The sequence below is a fragment of the Aethalodelphis obliquidens genome, unplaced genomic scaffold, assembly GCF_003676395.1.
Source record: "Aethalodelphis obliquidens isolate GAN/ISIS:26980383/991018 unplaced genomic scaffold, ASM367639v1 scaffold9, whole genome shotgun sequence".
Taxonomy (NCBI): Eukaryota; Metazoa; Chordata; class Mammalia; order Artiodactyla; family Delphinidae; genus Aethalodelphis; species Aethalodelphis obliquidens.
The window spans coordinates 43,603,422-43,631,298 of record NW_020837953.1 but is presented as its reverse complement, the minus strand read 5'-3'; the positions used below and the strand labels follow the sequence as shown (position 1 = coordinate 43,631,298).

General features: G+C 52.2%; 1 protein-coding gene across 5 annotated transcripts; it reads left to right on the top strand.

Annotated features, from left to right (window-relative positions):
- Positions 1-27,568, top strand: MFN2 (mitofusin 2). Of its 5 annotated transcripts, XM_027110148.1 has the most exons (19): positions 5-145; positions 1,351-1,486; positions 5,796-5,974; positions 10,042-10,177; positions 13,208-13,370; positions 14,054-14,178; positions 14,896-15,004; positions 15,117-15,224; positions 16,867-17,020; positions 17,188-17,255; positions 17,397-17,518; positions 18,920-19,046; positions 19,457-19,561; positions 19,837-19,939; positions 20,745-20,965; positions 21,546-21,701; positions 23,122-23,318; positions 24,125-24,259; positions 25,486-27,568. In XM_027110148.1, exons 3-19 carry the CDS (start codon positions 5,800-5,802, stop codon positions 25,553-25,555), a joined length of 2,274 nt encoding a protein of 757 aa, XP_026965949.1. In that variant the 5' UTR covers positions 5-145; positions 1,351-1,486; positions 5,796-5,799; the 3' UTR covers positions 25,556-27,568. The 5 variants fall into 5 exon arrangements, with proteins under 5 accessions (XP_026965952.1, XP_026965951.1, XP_026965949.1 ...); XM_027110151.1 differs by lacking the exons at positions 24,125-24,259; positions 25,486-27,568 and adding an exon at positions 21,919-22,065 and having other exon boundaries at positions 1-145; positions 23,122-23,228; XM_027110149.1 differs by lacking the exon at positions 21,546-21,701.
- Positions 27,569-27,877: the final 309 nt, after the last annotated feature.

The window sequence follows — 27,877 nt, the reverse complement described above, 5'->3', positions numbered from 1 at the left end:
CTCGGAGTCCAGCGACTCACTGGGACCAGAACGGCGAACCTGCGGCGGCTGGTGACGCGTGCGTCCTGCCTCCTCCTCCCGCCTGGGGGACGCGTGTTGGTGACGTCGGGGTTATGATGGCCACCGGGAGGCCGGGAAGGTGAAGGTGAGAGAGCGAGCGCGTCGGGTGGTGGGGCCCGGCCCGGGCCAGCACGGCGAGTCCTGAGTCCCCCGGCGTGGGCCTGTGAGACGCCGGGTTCCCGGGGGCTCAGGATCCGGGCCGGCGGACGTCCCCACGTTCCGGCCTCGCCGCCGGGCCCTCAGCGGCCCTGACAGGAGGGGGCGGGACGCGGGACTCGGGAGTGGGGTCCCCTAAGGCTTCTTGTCACCCCCGCTTTCTCACCCTTCTCCACCACATCCCACCCCTGCCCTTTCCCCATTTCTCATCCAGTTCTCTGTATTTGCCTGCACTTATTCAGCGCGAGAGGTGCCTACGTTCATCACCGTAGGCGCCCTGCTCTGACTTCCCCAAATTTGGGCATTTCTTGCTCTCGCACAGTTGTCTCTTGTTTGGATTCTCAGTGGACGGTAAGCCTCCTTGAGGGCAGGGACTGTTTTTTATCCATCTCTACCTCTAGCGCCTAGCACACACACACACAGAGGGCAGACAGAAAATGTCGAATAATTAGCTGCTTGGATGCTTGAAGACAGAGCTGCCCATTCCCGTCTGTTTTAAGCCTTGATTGCCCTGTTTCTTTAATTTCTCTATTTACTCTCTCTCCTCCCAGACTGTCACCCTTCCCATCCCCAAGGGGCGGGTGAGGCAACTTCCCATAATTGAAAATAAGTGAGCTTTACAGTCAACGGGAGGTGATATGTCAGTTCCCAGCCTGGCCGCTTAACTGGCAGCCCGTAAATCTCTCAAGTGTTCCAAGCGTCTCTTTGCACCATGGAATTGAGAATTAAGTAAGATATTTTACAACATCTGGTAGATAGAGGCTTTCAGTAAGTTCCACTTCTCTCTCTCAACTCCACCTTCCCGTCTCTAATCCTCAGTGCCACAGCCCTCAAGCCCAGTCCTTGACCTGGTTCTGCCCCCTCCTGTCACCCCTCTGGATGTGCCTTTACCAGGGTCCCTGCTTCTCACCAGCACGCGTCTGAACACGTGTTTGTGCACACCCGGGCTTGGCCTCGCACCTGTGTGTTGTGTTTTTCCCCAGGGCACTTCCTCACATACCACCCCAATACCTCAGGGAGTAAGCTTCCCTCGGGGATGAGTTTGTTTGGCTTTTAAACCTGATTAGACTTCTTTGGCTTTTTTTTTTTTTTTCTGCCCTGTTGACATGTCCCTTTTCCTTTCCAATAACTCAGAATTGGTGGAGTCAACACAATCAGTAGCCAACCTCAACCTGAGACAGGACAGAGGAGAACTCAGATTCTTTTCATCTTTTTGACTCCAGCCATGTCCATGATGCCCACCCTGTGAAGGTCTCTCACCATCCATAAAGTAAGTGGGGTGGCTGTGACACCTGGCACCCTGGATCTGGGTGGAGGGGAAAGGGGTGTACTCTGCTGGCCATCCAGCAGCAAGTCTCTTGGATGGGGTCATCTCTGCGCAGAGCTGGAGCATTCCAACCCACGTTGGAAAGAACTGTAGTTCCTTTTACTTTCCATGGAGGAGTTCACTGGTTGCCGAGAGAGCCCGGTTAAAGATTGACTGTTCAGAAAGTGACTGGGATCTCTGGGCTCCCGGAAGAATGAGTCTCTATCTCCCTCGTTTGTTCTCTGCTGTGCTGGCTCCTCCCTCCCCGTCTCTGCCCAGCAGAAGTTGGCCCGTTGGCTCCTTATCACAGCTCTTCTAAGAGTCTACTCTGCCCCTTTACCCTGCATACTCTTTTGTTTCAGTTTCTCAGCTTTTCCTCTGTTCCAGTTGTGCCAGCAGACAGTCCATGGATCCATTTTATTTTCCCTGCTAGGAGCTGCTCTGCATGAAACTGGGTAAAGAGGTGGTGTGGATTCAGGGACTGTGCCTGGGATCCAAACATACCTTGTGGTGAATTTTGCTGTTGCTATCTCTATACACAAGGTACTTAATCCTCCTTAACTAACAGCCTAGGTTGAGGCAGAGCTTTTCAGTACCTGGGAGTGCTAATAGCTGTTTAATTTTTTTTTTTTTTTTTTGGCTGCATTATGTGAGATCTTAGTTCCCTGACCAGGGATTGAACCCATGCCCCCTGCATTGGGAGCATGGAGTCTTAACCACTGGACTGCCAGGGAAGTCCCTAACAGCAGTTTAGAATTGGGTTTGGTTCTGGTCTTAGGTTAATATCTGTTAATATTGTGCCCCCAGCACTTTTTTGGGGTGGGAGTGGGAAACTACTAGGATGAATTAGGCTTTTCCCAAAGTATGACCCACAGGGTTTTAAAAACTGTGACATGGAAGAAGGGTTTCTGCAGATAAATTTGTGAAATGCTGCGTTAAATACAGTTAAACAGGCCTTCCTTCCCAAAGTCTTTGCTGTGCCCGTGTACTCCAGTGGAGGGGGACTGTAGCACATAGTGTTTTACAGATTGATTCTGCTATGGGATCATTTTTGTCCACTGCAGTTCTGTGGACCACGCTTTGGGAAATGCTGCTGTAAACTCTCCGAAACCACGACCTCAGGAGCGCTTTGAGGCGGTCACAACAGCTTGAAGCGTGCCACGTAGTGTATAGCTGATACTGGAGCTCAACTCTGGCCCAGCTGTGCTTGGGGGACTGGCTGTGCCTGCCTGCTGTGAGCGCTGCGGTGAAGTAGGGGCTGTCAGGGCTTTCCAGAGGAGGAACAGGAACCAGCTGTTTCCCCCAGCTCTAGAAGCATAGGAAGCCAGCAGGTGGAACCCCAAGATAGCTGGGGCCCTATCTTGGCTTGTGTGTGTGTACTTGCAGCTGTGGTCCGTTTGTGCACGTACGTATGCCCAGCTTGCTCTTTGGAAGGATTACATTCTGGAATCTGAAAGATTTGTTTAACTCTCTTGACTCACTGAACTCCAAATAGTAGGAAACATACTTAGCCAAAGGCTGCTTTTTAAGAAAAAAGTAAATATACGTATTCCAGGATTGGAAGGGTAGGAAGGTAATCCCCTTTAGGGCATTCACTATCTCAAACTCTGTCTCTTACAGTTGTAGAGGAGGAAAGTAGAAATGGAAATAGGTCACTGCTGTGTATTAGAGACTGGCTTTCTAGAAGCTCACAGATTAGACAGGGAGAAAGTATGACGAAAAAAAAAGCCAAAAGTCTGGTAAGGTTGCACGGCCTCCACAGAGATGTCAAGGAAGGCTTCATGGAGGGGGTGACACTAGCGTTGGGTCTAGAAGGACAGGAGGAGTAGGCCAAATGGGTGAATAAGGAAAGAGGATTCCAAGCTGAAAGCAACATGTGTAACACGAACATGGAATCTCAGCTCAGGCACGAACAGAGGCAGAGAAAGCAGTTTGGAGGGGTTGGCGGTTCGGGACATGCAGCTGCAGGCTGGGTAATGTGAGAGCAGGGCAGCACCTGGATGGGCTGCACTCTGAGCAGACCAGGTAACCTGGAAGCACTAAGCTTTAACTAGTGTGTATGCTTTTAAATCTTGCATTTACTGAACACTAACGCCTTTGGTGTCATACCCTTTGGACTTGCAAACAATGACCAGAATTTGAAAGCACTTGCTTCTAAAAGCCCAGCTGATCTGAGAACTTGCTGCCTGCAAGCAAGTCACTTCTGGGGTGGGGCACTGCGGAGCCTCACCCCTGAGCTGACCTGTGTCCTTGGTCCCCATGGCAGCCTTCAGGCAGCTGTGGGTGTGCTGGTGGAGGAGTTGCCTCTGCCCTCCCCTGAAGGCTGGCTATTCCAGGGGGAAGTCTTGTGATCTTGCTGGTGGAGTTTATTACTCTTGTTGTTTTATAACATGTAAAACTACCTTTGAGTTCGTGCCATGTCATCTTTAATCTTCTCATGGTCTACGTGGTATCATGCTTGTACATGTGACGAACCCAAGCTTCTGAGGTTTAAACAGCCGAGATATTTACAGTCACGATTTGAACCCTGCTCTGTCTGATTCCAGAATCTATCTATAATGCTAGCTACATCATGCCATCCCAGACCCAGTTCTCCTTTCGGTGACTTTCCTCTTCTGCTTACACATATCCCCTGTTTCTCTAAGAGTCTTTCCTGCTGGGCCACAGTAAGCCTGATTTCAATGTACTCTCCTTTTCTGCTTTGGAGGAGCCAGTGGTATTTTCTTCCTAGTTCCCCTTCTCAGAGCTCGGCTGTCTTTCTTATTTCAGCCTTTGACACGTGGGCTCCATGCTTAGAAAATCTCCCAGCTGTGGTGTATTCCTGGGGAGGGGGACACACACTCACTTTCCTCTCTCATCTCCCCAGAAATCAGGAACAGCGCAAAATAATTGGTAGGTTTAGGCAAAACCTGTGGGTCCCCATTTCCCTGTGTGTCTCTCTTTCTGCCCACCCTTTGGGATGGTTAGTTCCTAAGGGCCACTTTTCAGTTATTATGCATTTGTTCCAGATGTTCTTTCTGCTTCTCAGGAACTGGTTCAAATGCTTTGGCAGTTTCTTGTGTATGTTCGCTTGTGGGCAATGCGCTGTCATTTCCCAGCTAGAGCGAGTGCCGGGTCTGGTGGAGAGCGGCGTGATTAGGGTGGCTGGGGGAGAGGGGCCAACAAGAAATTGCTGGGTGTTGAGGAGGGCAGAACTGGGCACACACAGCTGTGCACACTCCCCTCATCCTCAGAAAGGCCTTTTCCCTGTGACTTCCCAGTGTCTGAGGGCTCTACTGAAGAAATGGCACTGTGCGAGCTGGGAACTCTGAGGAACGATCCAGGGATGCCCAGCCACATCTGGGGACCACCTTCTCTGGTCTGTCTCCCTCTTTTGACTTTGAGCAAAGATCTCTAGGGCTTTGGAGTTAAGCCTTATGGCCCCTCGCATGTTATTGCCATGTGAAGAAAAAGAGCCTGCAAAGATGTGCGTGTGATTGAATAAGAGCAGGAGAGCTACCCACACAAAAACAGACTGATGATAGGCAAAAGTTAACAGTGCCTGTCACAGAATGGTGGGGTTGTGGATTTTTTTTTTCCTTTAGTTTCCACATTTTCTACAGTGTACACATTTAAAATGAAAGAGAACAGTAAACGTTTTTAAGTAAATTGTAGAAGTAGACCTCTCTCATTTGAAGATCACCCTTCCTTGCCATCCACTCCTCCACCCCTCCCCAGCAACCAAAAATAAAACCAAACACCAAAAACCTGTTAGGAATTAGGGCCATCAGGACTGGGCAGCAGAGTAGCCAGGGCAGGGTGGTGGGAGGGCCTGACCTTGAGTGTCACTATGCTGTCACTGCTTTCAATATTCAGCGCTTTTTCTCAGGGGGGTGATGTATAGGAAATAAGTGAAATTTCTGTCACTCTTTTCTGCATAAGGCTAGGAAGAGGGCTTCTCTGTGTGTTACCTTGTGGTTCCCCTCTGTCTCTCTCTGAAATGGGGAGGGCAGGCCTGTCCCTGTTCACCAGGCAGGGAACAGCCAGCGCTAGACCTGAGCTCAGGGCCCTGGGTGCCCACACTGTGTGACATGGAGACAGGCCCAAGTGGTCCCTTCCTACTCTTGAGGTGCTGGTTCTGATCTTGCTGTCCCTGATCTAGTCCTGGAGGGCCCATGTTCAGGATGGACCCTCGAGCTGGTGCCTGTCCCCCTGCTGCACCCCGCTGCATGCCAGCAGAACATCCTGAGCTGGGTGTCCCTGGGTTCGCTCACGTGTCTTCTTTCTCTTGCAGCGCAATGTCCCTGCTCTTCTCTCGATGCAACTCCATCATCACAGTCAAGAAGGATAAGAGACACATGGCTGAAGTGAATGCTTCCCCGCTCAAGCACTTTGTCACCGCCAAGAAGAAGATCAATGGCATTTTTGAGCAGCTGGGGGCCTACATCCAGGAGAGCGCCACTTTCCTCGAAGGTGAGACAGGCAACCCACTCAGCCAGGCCCACGCCTGTCAGCCTCAATATTTAGGTGGCAGGATTTGGGGATGGGGAAGTACAGCACTGCTCTTGAGGAGCTCATGACCAGATGGGTTGTCACCTTCAGTGGTGCTCTGCTCTTGGAATCATGGAATTGGACTCTGGGGAGATTGGGCCAGGAAAACAAGGGACCTGTCATTGAAGAATTCTACGAACTCTGTTCCATTTAGTCACGAGGGGTAGGTGAATCGTCTCCTCATCTAAGAGACAAGCAGATTGAGGTTTTGAGAGTTGTTTGATACCTTGGAAGTGACACAGCGGCTTTTACCCGGGTGTCTCTGACTCCAAATCCCAGGTGTTTTCCTTGGCCCGGTCTGGCTGCCAGCAGTCCGGGCACTGTCCGGGTGTTGGTTGTTCCTGACCAGGGTGTTCTCTCACTGATATTTTTAGACAACAGGACTATGAATAAGAAACTTGTGTCACCAGTACCTTTTCCTCTAGTTACTAATCTGAGCCCAACCTCTAATCCCTGCTCTGTCAGCAGAGAAGGACTGGTTCCCAGGGCCCCACTAGTTCTGAGCACCAAGTCCAGCCACTGGCTTCTCAGACTCCCTCTCTAGAAGGCACACCTTGGCTCTAGGTCCTGGGATTGTCAGTGAAGACCCAGTAGCTGAATCTTATCTGTCCTTGGTTTCCTCATTTGTGAAAGAGGGGCTCAGGTGAGACCAGGGGGTTCCAAATTCTAGTCTGCAGAACCCTAAAGGTTCAATGGGAATGCCCCTGGGACACACTGCTCTCCACTCTCTGCTTTCCACTGGAGCACCTTGGCTTCTGGCTGGGTTACATGTCAGGCTGCTACTTTAGCTCCCTTTAAAGAAGGGAAATAGTTCCAGTACTGTGGTGTACATGTTTGTCCCTCCATGTTCACATGTTGGAATCCTGAGGCCCAAAGTGTTGGTGTGAGGATGTAGGGCCTTTGGGAGGGGATTATGTCACGAGGGTGGAGCCCTCATGAATGAGATTAGTGCTCTTACAAAGGAGACCCCACAAAGCTCCCTCACCCCCTTCCGCCACGTGAGGATACAACAAGAAATCTGCCACCTGGAAGAGGACCCTCACCTGACCAGGCCGGCACCCTGATCCGAGACCTCCAGCCACCAGCACTGTGAGCAATACGTTTCTGTTGTGTCTAAGCCCCCAGTCATGGTGTTCTGTTCGAGCAGCCCGAATGGACTAAGCATGGACTCTATGCCCTGCCTCAGCGTGGTGCTTGAAGCAGGAGAGGCGTTCCTGAAGTATTTGTTCCATTTAAAAATTTGAATTTCAGGGTTATAAGATTGGTGGTTGCAATTATTCCAGTTTATTATCGTTTGTTTAGCAATAGTTCTGGTGTGCCTGGCCCTGTGCCTGCAGAGATGGGACAGACCAGGCCCCTGTCCCGCCGGAGCCCAGACCAACCCTCTGTGATGCTCTGACTCACTCAGATGGTTCTGTGGACGAGCATGTGCTTAATAATGAAGGTGTTTGTGTGATGGCATCAGGAGTGGGTGTTTTGGTTTCTCTTTTTGTGAAAATATGGAGCCTCTCGTATTGGCGGACTAGAAGGGAAAGCACTGGAGCGATCCTGAGATGTATTTGGGATTGTCCTGGCTAGCGAAGGGGTTGGCTACTGCCTTGGGACTGTTCTCTAAAGGGCAGGTAACAAGAGCTTGTTGGCCTACTGCCTGTTTCTTTTAAATGTAGCCACAGGCTTAAGAGCCAGCTTCCTCTGGGGCGCATTCCAAAGGCCACACCCCGGTGCCCACATAAGGGAAGAATGTTGATGGGTCTGAGTAGCGGGTGACCAGTGGATGTGGGGAGGTCTTGTTGGTTTGCTCACTTCCTTTCGTGGCACCAGCTGCGGGGGAAACTCACTGGGCATCTCTGAAATGCGCTCGCCGTGCTCTGGATGCTGTGGGAGTGCTCTGCGTGCTGGGGCCTGTCAGCCCAGTGGTTCACAAGTGCCTTAGTCTGTTTGGGAGGCTGTGACAGATACCATAGACTCGGTGGCTTGTAAACAACAAACCTTTATTTCTCACAGTTCGGGAGGCTGGGAAGCCCAAGATCAAGGTAGCGGCAGATTTGGTGTCTGGCGAGGACCAGCTTCCTAGACTGCTGTCTTTTCTCTGTATCGTCACATGTAACCACACGGCAGGAGGGGCTGGCTAGCCCTTTGGGTCTCTTTTGTAAGGGCACTAATCCCAGGCATGGGGTCTCCATCTCTATACACAGTTGACTCTCGAATAACATGAGTTTGAACTGCGCGGATCCACTTATATGTGGCTTGTTTTCAATAGCAAATACTATATAGTAGTACAGAATCCATGGGTGAATCTGGGGATGCAGAACCGTGGATACGGAGGGCTGACCAAATTACATGCTGAGTTTTGACTGTGTGGAGAGTCGGCGCCCTAACCCCCGTGTTGTTCAGGGGTCAGCTGTACCATCATACCATCATCACATGGGGGCACATAAACATTTAGTCCATTGCAGCAAGAGTGTGCTGAGGGGCAAACACCCGTCTGCTGTCCAGCCAGCTCGTGACCTTCCTCGCGCAAGTACTAGATGGGATGGGGTCAGGATCTTGCTCAGTTGCTCCCGTCTGTCATCGTACGTTATCCACCTGCCTGTCAAGGGCCCTGGGAAGAAGCAGTGCAGTGATCCTAGTATCTGTTTGCTTAGTGAACATTGTGTACCTGCTGAGCGCTGGGTGCTGGGATCAGACAGCTTGGCCTTCACGTGGTAGGTGGTGCAGACAGGTGAGCTAGGTGGCTACCCTGTGGTGAGATAAGGGCTAAGATAGGAGAAGTACAGGGTGCTGTGGGAGCATAAACAAGGGGACCAGACTCAGGGGCGGTCAGGGCAGGCGAAGTGGGAAAGAGCCAGGCACCCTGAGGCGGTGCATTAGTTCTTCAGAGTGGGGGAGGGGCGTGGGGAAGCACTGAGCAAAGCCCAGAGCAGTGGCAAGTGTGGGGATGTGGTGAGGCAGCACGCGAGGCAGCGGGTGCCCAAGACCTGGCTGGAGCAGTGAGCGGGTCCAGAGCAGGCAGGGCCTCGTGAAGGTGCACAGGGACCCGGTCCCAATCGCAGCTCTGCCATCTGCTAACTCTGATGGGTACACGCCGTGGATTAAATGAGACCGTATTTGAAAAGTGATCAGGGGCTTCCCTGGTGGTGCAGTGGTTAAGAACCCACCTGCCAATACAGAGGACACGGGTTTGAGCCCTGATGTAGGAAGACCCCGCATACCGCGGAGCAACTAAGCCCCTGAGCCATAACTACTGAGCCCGCGCTCTAGAGCCCACGAGCCACAACTACTGAAGCCCACATGCCTAGAGTTCATGCTCCGCAACAAGAGAAGCCACCGCAATGAGAAGCCCATGCACCACAACAGAGTAGCCCCCACTCGCTGCAACTAGAGAAAGCCCACGTGCAGCAACGAAGACCCGACACAGCCAAAAATAAATAAATAAAAATTACAAAAAAAAAAAGAAAAGTAGTCAGAACAGTGTCTGGCATATAGTGAGAACTTGGTAAGTATTTGTTAAGTAAAAAACATATAACTTAATTAGGTACCTGCCCCCATTCTTAGCGATTTTATGTTTTAATCCATTTAATCCTTTCAGTAGTCACATGAAGTAGGTACTGTTGTCATCTGTGTTTTAAGGGTGAGGAAACTAAGACCAGGAAGGTTCATTTGCCTGGGGTCACAAAGAGCCAGGAAGAGGTGAGAACCAGCAGTTCTTGCACTGGGATTCAGGCAGACTTGCTCCCAAGCTGTGTTCTTTGTTTTCTGGCTGCGCGGCCTGCGGAATTTTAGACCTCCCACCAAGGATCGAACCCACACCCCCTGCAGTGGAAGCTTGGAGTCTTAACCACTGGACCGCCAGGGAAGCCCCCCAAGCCATGTTCTTCACTGCACTGCGGCCCACAGTAGGGAGTAGCAGGGAGCCGTGGTGGTGGACCCTGCCTTCCAGACTTGTGACTGTGGGACACAAGTGAGCCATTTTCAATCTCCGCCTCCAGACACCTACAGGAATGCGGAACTGGACCCTGTTACGACAGAAGAACAGGTTCTGGACGTCAGAGGTTACCTGTCCAAAGTGAGGGGCATCAGCGAGGTGCTGGCCCGGCGGCACATGAAAGTGGCTTTTTTTGGCCGGTGAGTCTCAAAGCCCTCATACCTTCTTTCTTCCCAGTGGGGGGCAGGCAGGGAGGCAGGCACTTTGTGTGGGATCACAGCCTGAGGGCCCCAAGGCAGAGAAGCAGCTGGCATGCTTCAGTGCTCTCCTTCTTATTTATTTTTAACTGTGGTTAAATACACATAACGTAACATTTACCATCTAACTATTCTTAAGTGTATGGTTCAGTTTCGTTAAATACATTCACGTTGTTGTACAACCATCACCACCGTCCATCTCCAGAACTTCTTCCCCTTGGAAAATTGAAACTCTGCCTGTTAAGTAACAACTCCCGTTCCCCTCTCCCCACCCCCCTGGCAACCACCATTCTCCTTCCTGTCTCTATGAGTCTGACTACTCGAGGTGCCTCAGGTAACTGGGATCACACAGTATTTGTCTTTTTGTGACTGGCTTCTTTCACTCAGCATAATGTCCTCTAGAATCATCCATGTTGCAGCATTTGTCAGAATACCTTCCTTTTTAAGGCTGAGCAATATTCCATTGTATGTATATACCATATCATGTTTATCCATTCATCCATGATGGACACTTGTTGCTTCCACTTTTTGGCTATTGTGAATAATGCTGCTATGAACGTGGGCGTACAAATATCTGTTTGAGACCCTGCTTTCAATTCTTTTGGGAATATACCCAGAGGTGGAATTGCTGGACCATATGATCATTCTGTTTAAAAATTTTTTTTCTTTTTGGCCGTGCTGCACGGCATGCGGGATCTTAGTTCCCCGATCAGGGATTGAACCCATGCCAACCTGTGCCCCCTACAGTGGAAGCTCAGAGTCCTAACCACTGGACTGCCAGGGAAATCCCCTGTTTTTAATTTTTTGAGGAACTACCCACCATATTGTTTTCCATAGCGACTGCACCATTTTAATTCCTACCAGCAGTGCACAGGGGTTCCAGTTTTTCCATATCCTCCCAATACTTGTTTTCTGTACTTTTGATAGTAGCCGTCCTAAAGGGTGTGAGGTGGTATCTCTTGTAGTTTCGATTCGCATTTTCCTAGTGATCAGTGATGTTGAGCAGCTTTTCATATGTTAGTTGACCATTTGTATATCTTCCTTGGAGAAATGTCTATTCAAGTCCTTTGCCCACTTTTAAATTGGGTTGTTTGGGGGTTTTTTTAATGTCGTTTTGGTGTGGTTTTTTTGTTTTTTGTTTTTAAGTTGTAGGGGTTCTGGATTTAATTCCTTATCAGACATATGATTTGGAAATATTTTCTCTCATTCTATAGGTCGCCTTTTCACTCTGTTAACTGTCCTGTGACGCACAGAAATATTTTATTTTGATATAGTCCAATTTATGTATACTTTTTTTGCCTATACTTTTGATGTCATATTTAAGAAATTGCCAAACCCAGTGTCATGAGGCTTTTCCCCTATGTTTTCTTCTAAGTGCTTTATATTTTTAGCCCTCAGATATCCTTCTCATTATACTTTGTGGTCTGGTAGGCACCTCTGGAATGTTTGCTACAGTACCAAGGACTTCTCCAGTTCTCGGTGGGCACTGACTGGGTGGCCTACACAGTGAACTCAGTTCTGACACGCTGCCTGGAGGTGGCGTCAGAACCCCCAGGTTAAGAGCCCGGTCCCTCAAGACGCCCCCGCTTCAGGTGCCATTCGGAAACCTGGGCGTCTGACCCACTGGCTATAGATCAGAGGTTCCCATGACCTCCTCCTCTTAATTTGCTAGAGCGGCTCACAGAGCTCAGGGGAACATTTACTTACATTTACTGGTTAGTATATAAGTATGGGATACTGTAAGGGATACAGGTGAAGAGGCATACAGGGTGAGGTCTGGGAGGGTCCTGAGCACAGGAGCTTCTGTCCCTGTGGAGCTGAGGTGCACTGCCTTCCACCCTGAAGCTCATCAGTTCTCATTGTTCAAGAGCTTTTGTGGAGCTTAATCCACAGTGCCCTCCTTCCTTTTCCTGGAGGTCAGTGGGTGGGGCTGAAAGTCCCAACCCTCTTATCACTTGGTCTTTCTGGTGACCAGCCCATCCTGAGGCTGCCTGGGGGCCCCACCTGAGTCACCTTACTAGCATAAACAGGTGTGCCCAACAGGGGCTCCTTATGAGTAACTGCAGACACTCCTGCCACTCAGGAAATTCCAAGGGTTTTAGGAGCTCTGTGCCAGGAACTGGGGACAAAGATGGAACATATTTTGTGTTATACCACAGCACCTTTAAAAAAAGTAAAGCCCAATACAGGAAAAAAAAAAAGACACCCAGACGGTTGGGTGCTGTGCGCACAGTGGTAGCCTGAGGAATTGGCACTCTGCCACCCCTGCCCCTAATCACCTCGGGGTGGCCCTCAGACCTCTGGGCTGACATTTTGCGTCCTCCCCTCAGAGGTGTGGCCCTGGCTTTGGTGAGCTGAAGAGATGAGTCTGCAGAGTAGAGCTGTTTTCAAGACCCAGAATGTCGGAAAGGGGTGTGATGGGCAAGAATGCTACAGTAATCTGCCCTGTAGCAGGCCCTTATCAGCTGGGACTGACAGGTGGGGCTTCATGTTTGGGAGGAGCATGGTGGGAGAAGAGCGGCAAAATTGGCCTTTTGTAGAAAACCAGGGACTTTGGGTTCATTCAGCTGAGGTCACTTAGACTGAGGAAGACACCCTGGGGGTGAGTCAGTGGTTCCAAGGAGAAGAGGAGGAGTGGGTTGTCCCTCGGAGTCAGGTCATCTCCAGAGTGATGCTGAGAGCCTCAAGCTCGATGGTGGGCTCCCTTGAGGGCAGTGAGTGTCTGCGTGCCAGTGCCACACCGAGGGAGCCCCTCGTAGGCTGGTTTGCCGTGATGAACCGGGAGCACATCACAGACATGGGTCACGGTGTTTGTCCAGCATTTTCATAAACACAGAGAGCCCTCCCTCTCTGCCTGTCTGGGCACACGTCTCACTGTGGAGAACAAGACTTTGGACTTCCAGGCCGTAACTTCTTAGTGACAGCCTGACGCAGATAGTGGTAGCTTCACTGACAGCCGGGATTTCCTCGTAGGACGAGCAACGGGAAGAGCACTGTGATCAATGCCATGCTCTGGGACAAAGTGCTGCCCTCCGGGATCGGCCACACCACCAACTGCTTCCTGCGGGTGGAGGGCACGGATGGCCACGAGGCCTTCCTCCTCACGGAGGGCTCAGAGGAGAAGAGGAGTGTCAAGGTGAGGGGACAGCGCAGGCCCGGCTCTCAGCCCTGGGCATGCTGGTGGGTTAAATCTGGGCTTAGACCAACCAGCACATCCACTGTGCCAGGACCACTGGAAGCTCTAAGGAGAAGGCAGTGCCCTTCACTGCGGTAGAGTCTGGGAGGCCCTGTCCTAGCCTGGCTGCTTGGGAGTTGCGAGAGCTTCAGGGAGGGTCTGAAAGCTGGAGCGCCTGAAGTCGGGATTCATAGTCCTTGTGAATTGCTGGGCAGGCCTTTTCTCTTTGTGATGAAGAGCATATGTGCCTTGTTCTTTGGCGTGTTGCCAGAGAGCGATCCCTGCATTTGCTCTGTGATTCTGACACGTCAGCTCGGGGCTTGCGTGTTTTCATTTTTCTGAGAGCCAGCTGCATTCTTGGTTGGGGCCAGATGCTCATTTTGGTTCATAAAGAATTAATTAATGCAGAAAACCCTCAGTTTTAGGACAACATCCAAGAAAGAAACTCAAAAGAGGAGTGAAGAATAGTTGGTTCTTATTGACAGCTCCCAGCTCTTGACTTTTTATGTGTGAAATGAAAGAAAAAGGGGTAGCAGATCAGGCAGCAGTCTCAGGCCATCGTGCTGTGGCCACATGGCACTGGAAATCTCCACGCTGGAGGCTCTTCCTCAGCCCTGATCTTTCTTTCCCTTCTCTCCCATCAGACTGTGAACCAGCTGGCCCACGCCCTTCACCAGGACGAGCAGCTGCATGCCGGCAGCCTGGTGAGTGTGATGTGGCCCAACTCCAAGTGTCCGCTTCTCAAAGATGACCTTGTGCTAATGGACAGGTAAGAGGGCAGGTGCCTCCCCAGGAGGTCCAAACTGGGAGGGCACCAGGTTTCCATTTCTGGATCATCCAGGCCAGGATCCCCTAGGTCCCGTTGTTGGTCTGCTTAAGTATTGCTTTTCAAACTGGCTCAACCAAATCTTCCTGCCTCTTGGATTTCTTCCAGGGTCTGGTTACTGTATCCCTGGGCAGGTGTCAGGGCCCTGAAGATGTCCCAGTGATGGCCTGTAAAGAGGGATAGGGAGGATGCTCAAAAGTTGGGAAGGTTCTCAGCCTCAGCCCAACATTAGTGTGTTTATTGGGGGCGGGGGGGTGGAGCTTGCGGTGGTGAGGTCCATGTTGTATTTTATTTTTCTCAAAGGAACACTTTGCTCCTGCTTTGTGGACAGGCTGTAACTATACCAAGAAGTGGGGTACTAGGGTGCTTGCCAGACTCACATAAATACAGAGCTTCACCTTAATTATATACCCCCAAAGTAAAATTCAGATCATTACGTTTTTATAAAAGTGATAGACGTGTATGGCAAAAACCACATTTTCAGAGTCTGGAAGGATATGAGATGAAAAGTAAAAATCCCTCCAATAAGGGCCAGGCCCAATTTCTCTCCCTTCTGTAGCTTTCTCCTCCTTTGCCTGGCTGCCTCAGGTCTGTTCAGAGCAGGAAGGATGGGGCCCATGGTCTGTGTGTCCGGTGACAGTTTATCCTTGTCGCCTCTAGCCCTGGCATCGATGTCACCACAGAGCTGGACAGCTGGATTGACAAATTTTGCCTGGACGCCGATGTGTTCGTGCTGGTGGCCAACTCAGAGTCCACCCTGATGCAGACGGTAACCCCTCCTCCACCTTTTCCCACACTCCGAGGACCCAGCTGAGTGGGCGGGCTGGCAGGGTCTCGGCTGGCACAGCTCCTCCCCCACTGAGGTCTTCCCCCCCATCCAGGAAAAGCAGTTCTTCCACAAGGTGAGCGAGCGCTTGTCCCGCCCTAACATCTTCATCCTGAACAACCGCTGGGACGCGTCCGCCTCGGAGCCTGAGTACATGGAGGAGGTGGGTGCCTCTTTACCCAGCAGTTTGGGGAATGCTACCCCGTGTGTCTACCCAGACCCTCTTTATGCTCTCCCAGGCCACATCCCTGAATGAATTTCAGCACCAAAGAAGTCCCGGGTGTTCCTTGGGGTCGCTGATGGCTTTAAAAATACCCCTTCGTGGGTGTTCCCTGGCGGTCCAGTGGTTAGGACTTAGTGCTTTCACTGCTGAGGCCCCAGGTTCAATCCCTGGTCAGGAAACTAAGATCCCACAGGCTGTGCAGTGTGGCAAAAACAAAACCAAACAAAAACAAACTGAAAAAACAAAAACAACTCTTTGGGACTTTCCTGGAGGTCCCGTGGTTAAGAATCTGTGCTTCCAGGGGCTTCCCCAGTGGCGCAGTGGTTGAGAGTCCGCCTGCCGATGCAGGGGACGCGGGTTCGTGCCCCGGTCTGGGAGGATCCCACATGCCGCGGAGCAGCTGGACCCGTGAGCCATGGCCGCTGAGCCTGCGCGTCCGGAGCCTGTGCTCCGCAACGGGAGAGGCCACAACAGTGAGAGGCCCACATACCGCAAAAAAAAAAAAAAGAAAAAAAAGAATCCACGCTTCCACTGCAGGGAGCACGGGTTCAATCCCTGGTCCGGGAACTAAGATCCTGCCTGCTGTGTGGTGCGGCAAAAAAACACAACAGCAACAAAACGCAAACCCTTCACTTCTCCCATTCGCTTTCCCGGACCCCTCTACTCTTCAAAAGGTTTTCTTCCAGGTCTGAGAAGCATCCCTACCACGTTAGCTGCTGCACCCTTGCTTGCTCTCTTTATTTAGTTCATAAAGAATTAATCATTATAGAACAGGCTTAGCTTTAGAAAGACATCCAGGAAAGAAATTTAAAAGAGGAGTGAAGAATAATTGGTTCTTACCAACAGCTCAGAATGCTTTACTTTTTATGCGTGAAATGAAAGAAAAAGGAGTAACAGACAGGTGATATGGGGTGATGATAAAGCACGTAGTCAGCAGGCTGACACTGGGCAGTGTGACTGGTAAATTCCCTAATCCCTCCGGTAAATCCTCACCTGTGAGTTGGATATAATAGAGTTGTTGAGAGGATGAAATCTGTTAACTTTGAGAAAAGGCCTGGCATGTGGCAGGTGTCCACAAGAGGCTGTCATCACTTTTAAGTTCCAGTAGTAGAACCCTAGGGCTTCAGAGCTAGGAGGGATTTTGGGGTGCGGCCACTCATGTAATAAACGAGGCCCAGGGTAGACTCAGCTTGTCAGTACAGAGTCCAGGTGTAGGTTTCTTGACCAATCCCCCCCCCACCCAGGTTCCTTTCCTTCTGGGGCGCCAAAGTGAGACACTCTGTAGGCTCTAACAAGGCAATTTGGGGCACATGTAAGCATTTCATCTTGTTGATGCACCAGCTGTCTTTGACAGGCTGTACCCGAGGGAACCCCTGTGACGTGGGTTCTGGGGAGCCTGGTGGCTGGAGAACAGATGGTGGGAGATGGTCGCTGCATGTGTGTTTGTACCTTTTGAATCCTGAGCTGTGTTAACAGATTATCTGTGTTTTAGAAAAGAAGCAGTTGGGGGCCGCGGGCTCCATCAGGAGGGGCCCACCTGCACCCTGCCTGCTCACGTAACGCTGGTCTGCTTGGGCTCCAGGTACGGCGGCAGCACATGGAGCGCTGTACCAGCTTCCTGGTGGACGAGCTGGGCGTGGTGGATCGAGGCCAGGCTGGAGACCGCATCTTCTTTGTGTCTGCCAAGGAGGTGCTCAACGCCAGGATCCAGAAGGCCCAGGGCATGCCCGAAGGAGGTGACGATGGAACCAGCTTCTTGCTTTTCCCGAACATTTGAGTCTTTGGGTCTCATACTAAGTCAGCCAGTAGAAACAGTTCTGAGAACGAGGTGGTGAGAAGAGCCCTGAGTGAGAAGCTCTCGGCTGCGAGTTATTTCTCGACTAATGTGGTGCAATTCTCCTAGGGGGCGCTCTTGCAGAAGGCTTTCAAGTGAGGATGTTTGAGTTTCAGAATTTTGAGAGGAGATTTGAGGTGAGCACAAGCCTTTGATCCTGGTGTCTGGCGATTCTGTGCCTCCCCGGCTCTTTCCAGCCGTGTCCCTGGCAGTGGATGCCAGAGCCTGGCCCTTGGCCAGTGGCCTCTGCCCCTCTCTGTGCCTCTTGTGTGTTCCAGGAGTGCATCTCCCAGTCGGCTGTGAAGACCAAGTTTGAGCAGCACACAGTCCGGGCCAAGCAGATCGCGGAGGCTGTTCGCCTCATCATGGACTCTCTGCACATTGCGGCGCAGGAGCAGCGGTAAGAGCCCCGGAGGTGACAGGAGGGAGCGTGGCAGTGACCGCCTCACCGCGGCCTGGACCCGGCCCAGGACCAGAGCCTGGCCGCCAGATTGGAGTCTCAGGGCTCCCTCCAGGCCCCATTCGAGCCACGAGGAGCAGCCTGGTGAGGAGGCCGTGGGGCGTCTGTCCGTCCCACCTGGCCTGTGCAGCGAGGCTCCCCACGAGCCCACGTTGGCGGCCTTGGGCCAGTGCTGCACCGAGCACAGCAGCCGTTCTCAGAGTTGAAGCAGGACATACTTCTTAAAAATACCCTTTTTTTGGAGAAATTAAAATATAGGAAAGTACAGAGAATAGCATACCATGCTTCCATTGCACAGAATTGACAATATTTGCTATATTTTTAAGTTAAAGTAAAAGACGTACGGCAGAAACTAACACAACATTGTATAGCAATTATACTCCAATAAAGATGTTAAAAAAAAAACACAACAACAACACAGAAAAAAATGTTGAATACCCTTTGATTCTTCAGCCCCTGTCCCAGTGTCCCTCTGCCCACTCCTCAGAGGCAACTGCAATCATGAATTTGGTGTGTAGTCCTGTCATTCATTAAGCAGTACTTTTTATGTAAGTTCTGAAGAATACATAATGTTGCTCTGCAAGTGCTTTAAATGTGCAGGTACGGGATCATGCTGCACTTGGCTTCTCTTTCCACTCAGCATCGTTTTTACCCTTTGTCCTTGTTGATACCTGTAGATGGAGTTTAGGACTGTTAGCTGCTGTAGAGTAGTCCATTGTGAATGTACCTCATTTTCCCGTAGATTGATTTTTAGATTTCATTATTTTGCTATTGCAAACCCTGCTGCAGTGGATGTCAGTCTGTGTGTCCACTTGTGCACATCTGCAAGAGTCTAGCATTAATTCCTGGAGGTGGAAGGTTTCCTCTTAGGGTATATGCATTTCAGTTTTACTCAGTTTTACTTGTGGCTTTCTGAAACATCTGAACCCGTCCAAGGTCCCACCAGCAGTGTATGCTGGAACTCCCATTTCCCTGACCCCATCAGTAGTTCAGACTTGGGGAATTTGGCCAGGCTTCTGGGTAGTGTAGTACCTCTTTTTTCTTTTTCTTGATTATCCTAGTGATTTTTTTCTATATTAATTGGCAGAACTTGTTCTAAAGCCCCTGAAAGCTCCCTCCCCTGTCGGTCACCACCACATCTTCCAAATTTGGAAAACTTGAGTGAGTTGTCGGCGCCATCTCTCCCTCATACCTGGGAAGGGGAAGAGCAGGTGTCCGGGGATGTGCGTGGAGCTGCCAGGATCACCGCTGGGGCCCACACAGGCTTCCCCGTGTCACCTCTTGCTTCTCTGCTTAGTCGTGTGGGGACCTGCGTCGCGTAACCAGAGCTCGCTCTTTCAGGGTTTACTGCCTGGAAATGCGTGAAGAGCGGCAGGAGCGGCTGCGATTTATTGACAAGCAGCTGGAGCTCTTGGCGCAAGACTACAAACTGCGAATTAAGCAGATTACGGAGGAAGTTGAGAGGCAGGTGAGAGGCGGGAGAGGAAGCACACTGGGGAGATGCGGACTCCGAGTAGAGGCTGGGGAGCTAGAAAAGTGAAAACACAGCCGTCCTATTCCTTGGGGGCTCCTCAGCCTTCCAGGAGGAAGTCGTGGCCCTGATTCAAGAATGTGGCGCCTCCCTGGGTTTGCTCTTCCATCGTGTGACCCTGGGCAAGTCCCCCCTCCTCTGGGCCTTCTCCTCCATATCTTACAGGAGTGTTTGGTCAGCTAGTCTCTCTACCTCAAAAACTTTTAATTCCGTAGATCAGCTGAGGACACTGCATGGGTGAGGGGAAAGATATCCAGTGTGTTAGAGTCTGTTAGACTCTCTCCTGGTGCTGCGGAATTGAACCACGTTCCTCCTTGACGCTTACCAGCACGCTGCTTCTGCTGTAGGTGTCCACCGCGATGGCTGAGGAGATCCGGCGCCTCTCTGTGCTGGTGGACGAGTACCAGATGGACTTCCACCCTTCCCCAGTGGTCCTCAAGGTTTATAAGAATGTGAGTCGTTAAGTGGCAGGTGCTCTGGGCAGGGGCTCCCCTTATTCCCTGTTGGTTACTGGAAGGGATCACCAAGCAGACGGCGATTCAGCCCTGCTGCTCTGAGTCAGGGCCCCTCAGCCGGGGACACGAGCCCCGGGCTCCCATGCGGCCTGCCTGCCGCTGTCGCCTGGTGGGCCTGGGCTGACCAGCCTCGGATTTCCCTGTCCCTGGGCTCCCCAAAGGGAACCTCTGGCAGAGGGCGCCGCTTCCCTTCACCTCTCTTCTGGCTGCAGGAACTGCACCGCCATATAGAGGAAGGACTGGGCCGAAATATGTCGGACCGCTGCTCCACGGCCATCACCAGCTCCCTGCAGACCATGCAGCAGGAGATGATAGGTCAGTGCTGCGGGGGCCTCGGGACCTGGTCCCTGGGCTGCCCAAAGATCAGTTCCAGGCCAGTCTACAGAAGTAACGGCCTTTCCTTGTCTGTCACCTTTTATGATGAGTCAGCTCCATACCTTGGGGTTCTGGGCATGTGTCATGAGTTCATTCCACACATAGACGTGGGGGGTCGGTCGTGGGGGGAGGGCGTCCTTTTTTAATTTTTTTAATAAATTTATTTATTTATTTTTGGCTGCGTTGGGTCTTTGTTGCTGCACGCGGGCTTTCTCTAGTTGCGGCGAGTGGGGGCCACTCCTCGCTGTGGTACGTGTGCTCCTCATTGCAGTGGCTTCTCCCGCTGTGGAGCACCGGCTCTAGGCATGCGGGCTTCAGTAGTTGTGGCGTGTGGGCTCAGTAGTTGTGGCTCGCGGGCTCTAGAGTGCAGGCTCAGCAGTTGTGGCGCATGGGCTTAGCTGCTCCACGGCACGTGGGATCTTCCCAGAGCAGGGCTCGAACCCGTGTCCCCTGCACTGGCAGGCGGATTCTTAACCACTGCGCCACCAGGGAGGTCCCCGTGGGGGTGTGTTGTGTTACCACCTGGAACTAGCAGAGGCTGAGAGCTCGGCCTGCTCCTTAAATCCGCACGTTAGCTGGTGTGGAACCTTGGCCTGCATCCCCTCGCCCACTGGCCCACTCTTCCAGGCCTGGTTTCTGGGCCTCACCGTCAGCATCCTGGGCCGCAGCGAGTGTTCTGAGGCTCAGCCCTGGCGTGGCACGGGGCTGAGCTGCTGTGCTTTCTCCGCATTTCTGTTCCTGACAGACGGCTTGAAACCCCTCCTTCCTGTGTCCATGCGGAGTCAGATAGACTTGCTGGTCCCTCGGCAGTGCTTCTCCCTCAGCTACGACCTGAACTGCGACAAGCTGTGTGCCGACTTTCAGGAGGACATCGAGTTTCATTTTTCTCTCGGGTGGACCATGCTGGTGAACAGGTTCCTGGGCCCCAAGAACAGCCGCCGGGCCTTGATGGGCTACAACGAACAGGCAAGCGAAGTCCCGCACCCTCGGGCATCAAGGGAGGTCAGTCGGCACCCCAGGCACACAAACTGTTCTGAAAGGGGTGCCCTGAGGCCACAGCCGTGGCATGTGGGCCACCACCACGGTCAGATTTTTGCCACAAATCAACCTAGCTTTATCCTAAGCACTAATATTTGTGAAATTACAAATGCAAGCTGCATTTTTTTTTCTATTACACGTTAAAGTGAGCATGTAACTATTAAATATAGATGACCTATCTGTCCACATACCACCATTTTCATGTTTGGATGTTGAACCCCCCATCTCTGTACCATTGGAGTTACTGGCCGGGCTGCTCTCGGGCCACGTCCCACACCTGGGGACCTGTGCTGAAGCGTTCCAGGGCGGCCACTGCTCCCGTTCTGTGGTACCCCACGGTGCTCAACTTTGGGCCGGCAGGTCTGTTAGGAGCTTAAATTCTCTGCTACATGTGAAGCTCATTTTCCCTTTTGGGAAATTGAAGAGCCACTCCCCGTGCCCCTGTTCTGGACCCTAGAATGAGAGACTGGCCGGTATCTTCTTAGCCCCGCCTCCTTTCTCTCTGCAGGTGCAGCGGCCCATGCCCCTGACCCCGGCCAACCCCAGCATGCCCCCACTGCCCCAGGGCTCCCTCACCCAGGAGGAGCTCATGGTTTCCATGGTCACCGGCCTGGCCTCCCTGACCTCTAGGACCTCCATGGGCATTCTCGTCGTTGGAGGAGTGGTCAGTGACAAGCCCTGCTCGGGAAGGGGGGTGGCAGGTGTGTGGGGACCGAGAGGCACAGTCTGGTGGGTGTCCCCGCATTGGCCCTGCACTTCACATCCGTGATGACTTTTTGCTGTGATCTCAGGAGCCGTGTAGCCTTAGCCCTTTAACATACATTTATTGACTTATTTAAGTCTCACTCAACTAACGTGACATTTAGGTTCCCGTTTTACAGAAGAACATCTGCAGTTGGCTTGCCAAGTACACACAGCTAGGATTTGAACTCTGGCCCCATCTGACTCCAGGACCATATTCTTTCCCCTGTAGGGCCAGTAGGGTAGGGAAGTGACCTGAGAAATTGACGGACCTGGGTTCTAGAGAGGTGGGTATGACCAGGAGTTTCTCACTGGTAGGTGAGTAAACCGAGAGCAAAACTTGCAAGGGCTTGAGACAGAAAGAGGCCAGCTGGGCCTCGAGCCCTTGTCTCTCCAGCTGCAGTTTTATTGCCCTTTCTTTCTGCCCCAAGGCCTGAGATCACAGGCTGCCTTCTTGATTACTGGGGTACTCCCATGTCTTGACCCAAGACACACTGCAGCTAGAGTTATTTATGCCTTGAATTTTCTTGATGATGTGGGAAAGTTCTCTTTGTCATGGTCATTTGAGTTGTGGAGTGGTGGCAGAACGTAACTGTAACAAAACTGCCAGGAATTCCATTCTCAGCTTGTAAGACTAGGGCGGGCTGGAGCTGAGGTCCCCTCCCTCCTGGCTGTAGATGGTACATGCTCTGGGTTTTTTTTCACAGATGGTGACCTGGCAGAGGGTCATGATCTGAGAAGCTGACACTTGACGGTTATGTAACCCTTTTTACAGTCAGTGTCTCATTTTACCCAAACAACCCTGAGAATTGGGTGGGGGCCGTTATTCCTATTTTGGGAGGAAACAGGTGTAAACAAACTTGCCCAAGGTCACCAGCCAAAGAAGAGCTTCACACTAGAGCCTCGATTTCTGGCTCCAAGTCCAGTACTCTTTGACTGTAACTACACTGCCTCCAACCAAAGTGTTACAAACCAGACCAAAAGAAGCCATCTACTGAGGACCGATGTGCAGAATTCTGCTTGTCAGTGTCACCAGAATGGAAGGTCCCTTCAGAGTACTCCAACGTTTATCTTTAAGATTTTTCTGTGCCTGGATCTGTGCTTCTGGTGCTCACAACCACAGAGGTGGACTTTGCACAAGTCATGTTGTGTGGCCCACACTAAGTTTCCCTCGTCTCCAAACTAGACAAGGTCCCTGCCCTTCTGGCCTCAGTGAGACCAAGGAAGACATTGAAAGGAGTGTTCTGAGTAGAAGCACAGAGGCTCTTGGGAAAGTCCTAGCTGAGAGGATGGGCGGTGGGATGGCAGAGGGACTGTGCCAGCTGACCACTGTGCCTCTGCAGGTGTGGAAGGCTGTGGGCTGGCGACTCATCGCCCTCTCCCTTGGCCTCTATGGACTCTTGTACGTCTACGAGCGTCTGACCTGGACCGCCAAGGCCAAGGAGAGGGCCTTCAAGCGCCAGTTTGTAGAGTACGCCAGCGAGAAGCTGCAGCTCATCATCAGCTATACCGGCTCCAATTGCAGCCACCAAGTCCAGCAGTGAGTGGCCCCGTCAGCCCCGAGGGGCCGGTGCCGGCTCCCGTGGTTCAGGGCTGCCCTCTAGGTTTCCTCCTAACCTGACCTGGAAACCACTGGGCCCTGAGTGCTGTCTGACTCTGGCCTTCAGCTGTGCAGCGCCAGCGTGGAGGCTAGGGATGGGGGAGGGGTCTCCAGGGACACCTTACGTCCTGGGCTGGGACCAAGTAGGCCTCTGGTCTCCCAAGGAAGGAAGACATGGGAAGACGAGGGGTGTTACCTGTAGCCATCTTTTAAAGGTTACCTCAAAGGGCTTGGGTTGTGGGCATAGCTTTGATGTTCTGAGCCACAGCCCATTCTTCATGGCGTATCTTAGGGCAGGTGGGAATGGATGGCTTGATCTGGGTGGTGGTCAGGAAGGTGCTGGCTGCCTGCCTTTTATTGCTATGTGGCAGGCCCTCTGCTAGGCATTTTGCACCTAACTCTTCATTTTCTCCCCGAGCCCTTTGAGGTAGACGTTTTTACTGGCACCTTGTTTGTCAAAATGAGGAAATTGAGATGTGAAGAGGAGTCATGTGTCTCCTGCACTCGGCTGATTAGCAGCGGGGCCGCGATCTGCATCCTGGTCTCTTGTGCCCGAGCCGGGGCGCCTTGCTCTGTGCTCCGGGTTCTTGCTCTGTGCTGACGCTAGTGCGTGTGGTGGCTGTGATGTCCGCGGCCTCAGCAGCGGGCGGGGACGATTCTGACAGACCAGGACAGGCGCAGGGGACAGATGGGCTGGCTGCTTCACCACCGACGTGGCCTGCTTGATCCTGACTCTCCCCCCTCAGGGAACTGTCTGGGACCTTTGCTCATCTGTGCCAGCAAGTTGATGTCACCCGGGAGAACCTGGAGCAGGAAATTGCCGCCATGAACAAGAAAATTGAGGTTCTTGATTCACTGCAGAGCAAAGCCAAACTGCTCAGGTGAGGTTGGCCATGTGGCAGCAGAGGAGGTCTGGTCCCTGGGGTTACAGCTCACAGGCACGTCCTTAACCGTGGTGTCTCAGGCACTTGACACGTGCTGTCCCATCTTCAGCGTCCCTTTAGGGACGTATCATCACCTTCACTTTATAAAATGGAAGATCGAGGCCTAGAGAGGTTAAGTAACTTATCTGGGATCCCACAGTAAGTGGTCAAGCCAGGAGGAGAAGAATCCAGGCGTGCTAGGCTCCAGCACTCTGTGACACTCCACACGTTGATTGTCCTTTACCGTCGGCGGGAACAGTGGGCTACACCCGGCCCCCACTTTCCGCCATTTCACGGTGCGGCACGGCAGCATCTGTGTCCACAGGGGAGCCGGCCAGGTAGCCGGTGACCGACAGAACCCGGAGCAGAACCCAGGTCTGCGTAGGGTCTCTGTTGAAAGTCAGAGCTTCCAGCAGCAGGTTGCTGGGGAGAGGATGGGTCTCAGGAGTCAGGAGTCCTGGCTTCTGGTCCTGGCACCCCCATTTGGGCAAATCGCTGAGCTTTCCTGTGTCTCATTGCTTTCATCTGTGAAATGGAGTAAAGTTTCATGACACAGTCGCAGAGCTGAGTGTGCGAGTGCTCTGCAGAAGCCCTCGGCCCACTCAGGCCGGGATAACATCAGCACACGGGGACACTGTTCTTCCTGCCCCCGCCCTGATGTCAGCACAGAGGGGAGCTGCATCAGAGGGCACTGGTGGGCCTTGCCCTCCCCGCCCACTGCCCTGGGACAGCTGTGTTCTAGAGACACGCTGCTCATCCCCGGGGAAATCTCACACGGCGTGTGGCTTCGGGGTGGCGGTGTCTCTGCTGCTTGTCACCTGCAGCGACAGGGTGAACCTGAAAAGGGCTGCGTGTGAGCAGCCCAGCCTCCTGCTGACAGGCAGGAAGACTGTTCCCAACAGTCCAGGGACTTACCCGTGGTCCCGGCATGAAGCAAACACAGAGCTTGAGGGTCAGAAAAACCTGATTTTATTTCCACCGCTGATTGGTCGCGTGACCGTAGGAAGTTATTGAACCTCTCTGGGCCTCATTTTCCTCATCGGTGAAGTGGAGGTTATTGGAGAGATAATGAGTAAATGAGTCTGTACAAGTCAGGTGTCCGGTAGAGCAGCACTTGGCCTTGGCACACAGTGCTCTTACTTGTTATCAGCTGTTACTGCTACAAGGTAACCGTTTCTCTGCAGGAATAAAGCTGGTTGGTTGGACAGCGAACTCAACATGTTCACGCACCAGTACCTGCAGCCCAGCAGATAGTGGGCAGCCCGGAGCCGGAGCCCGCGTAGGGAGGGGCAGCGCTGCCAGCCGCGAGGGGCCTCCCACCAGGGCCACGTGCAGCTCCTGTCCGTTGCCGCCACCGTGAGAATGAAAGCACCCACTGTCTCCCACCGTTTTGAGCCCTGAGACGCTAGTTATTTTCCCCCTCCTTTGCCTGCTGTTGCAGGAAGATATTCCGGCTCATACCCCTAAAGGAGACTTGTTTTTTTCAATGATGACTCTGGACAGCATGATACTGAGGAGTTAAGTCGAATCTATTCTCGGTTTTGTCAGGCTCTGTTGATTGAGAATCATGATTGCTTGATGAGGTCTTGGGATCAGCCAGCATTGCAGAAGGCCTGGTTGGGCCTTTAAGGATATCAGGCAAGACACCCCCTCCTCCAGCCAACGCTAACACTGACCCACGCGCACCTGCCTACCACGCACCCCAGCGCACCCACAGAGAAAGGCCACCTTAGGGGGTGGTTGCATTTTCTTCCCGGATTGCGCTGGGAACAGTTCCAGGAAGGCCAAGGCCGTCCCAGGATGGTTGTGGCTTACGTGTCAGTTTGGTCCTTCGGCTTTCATACCTCATCCCATCTGCAGAGCCTTCCAGACCAGCCCTTCAGTCTTGGTGGCGGGGCTGAGAGTGCAGAGGTAGCTGGAACGCTGACTGGCATGTGTGGAGGGCGTGTCCCAGTGCCCCTGCTGTCACAGGCGGCCGGGGCCGTGATGGGGGGAGACTTGCCTCCTTCTCCTCATTCTGTCTCTGGTTCTGGTTTCGGTCCTTAGCCTATCAGTCTGGTTTCTTATTTATGAAAGATAGGTTGGTGCAGATAAAGGATGTAGTAGAAGGAAAGATGGCGGAAGGAGGGAACCTTGGCGGCAGGCTGAGAGGAGTGGGCCCCTCCCAGGACAGCTAGAGAATCTGGAGTTGATGCAGAACAGGACCTTGCATTTGACCTCGCTCTGTGAGGGGTTCGTGGGGTCTGAGAGCCCACTCTACTAGCTTGATGCTCTATAAGAGACATGTTCCCACCCCTCACCCCACCTCGGCCCAAGCTGCCCTTGGCCACCAGACCTCTGGATGAAGTCTCCTGTGCCAGCGATGCTGCACGTGGCCAAGAGACAGTGCGGGGAACCCAGCACCCAGCCTCCCACCCTCCCTGATCCCAGAGCCTCCAGGTGACACATGGGGCCTCGTGTTGATTTTGAGAAGTGTTTCCTGTTGTTGAGTTTGGGGATTGTTACCGGTCAAAGTGGGGGCAGATTCCTGTCTCCAAGGTGTTAACTGTCTGGGGCAAACAGCCTTCGGGTGACAGCCTTTGCAGGGCAGGTCAGAGAACTTCCTAGAAGCCAGCAGCATGTCTCTCCCAGAAAGAGGCTCAGGCAGAGAGGTGGGGCTTGTCCTGCTCTCTTGAATCCACCCGCCCTCCGACTTTGGGGAAATGACTTGGTGGCCTCTGCTCACTGGCGGGTGGCATGCAGGTGGCGAGCTCTCCAGGTGCCCGCTTGTCCTTCAAACCCTCAGTCTACCCTGGTGCGTGGAACAAAGCGATGGACTTGGCCGAGGCCGCCGTGCGGCGGGAGGACGCTCTGAGCTTTTTGCCAGCCTGGATGGTGGTTACCTCCCAGTGTGTCTGGAGAAATCAGTGTCACACAATTCCAATGAATCTTGTGCTTTTGCGGGGGGGGTTATTTAGAATAACTAAACATGAATTTTTTTTGAATGTAGCCTCTGGGCAGTGAATGAGATTTTGAGCTGCTTATACAATAAGTAAAATTGAAATTACACCACTGAGGGCGAAACTCTGAAAGAACTGTGGCGAAAAGCACTTTAATTTAATGCTGCTGACTTCGTCCTCTGCTTTTATGTTCATTTGCTGGAGTTCAGGATGTGCTTGACATGGTAGGTTTTTTCTCTGATGTATTTAAGGTGATATATTTGCCTGAATTATTCCTGTATCATTGCTGATAATATTGAACACTAAAATAAAACCTAGTTGGAAACCATTTGTGTTTTGTGTGTCTCCTCAGCTTACTGTTCCTATGCAAACTCTCTTTGACGTGACAAAGTCTGCAGGCTGTATTTTGAAATGACCTTAACTTCGTTTAGGGGGAGTTCCCACTGTAATCTGCCTGTGGGTTCCTCCTGACTCTTGGAAGGAATCTGATACTCTCAGAGGAGCAAAAGGCGTAACTGATCTTTGAGAACCAGGAAATCTAGAGTGATTTCTTTACAGATTTCGCCATAACTCTAAACCATTCATTTTTCACTTAAAAAGTAATGACTCAGACTGGTTCACCCTAGTTTGTCTTCTG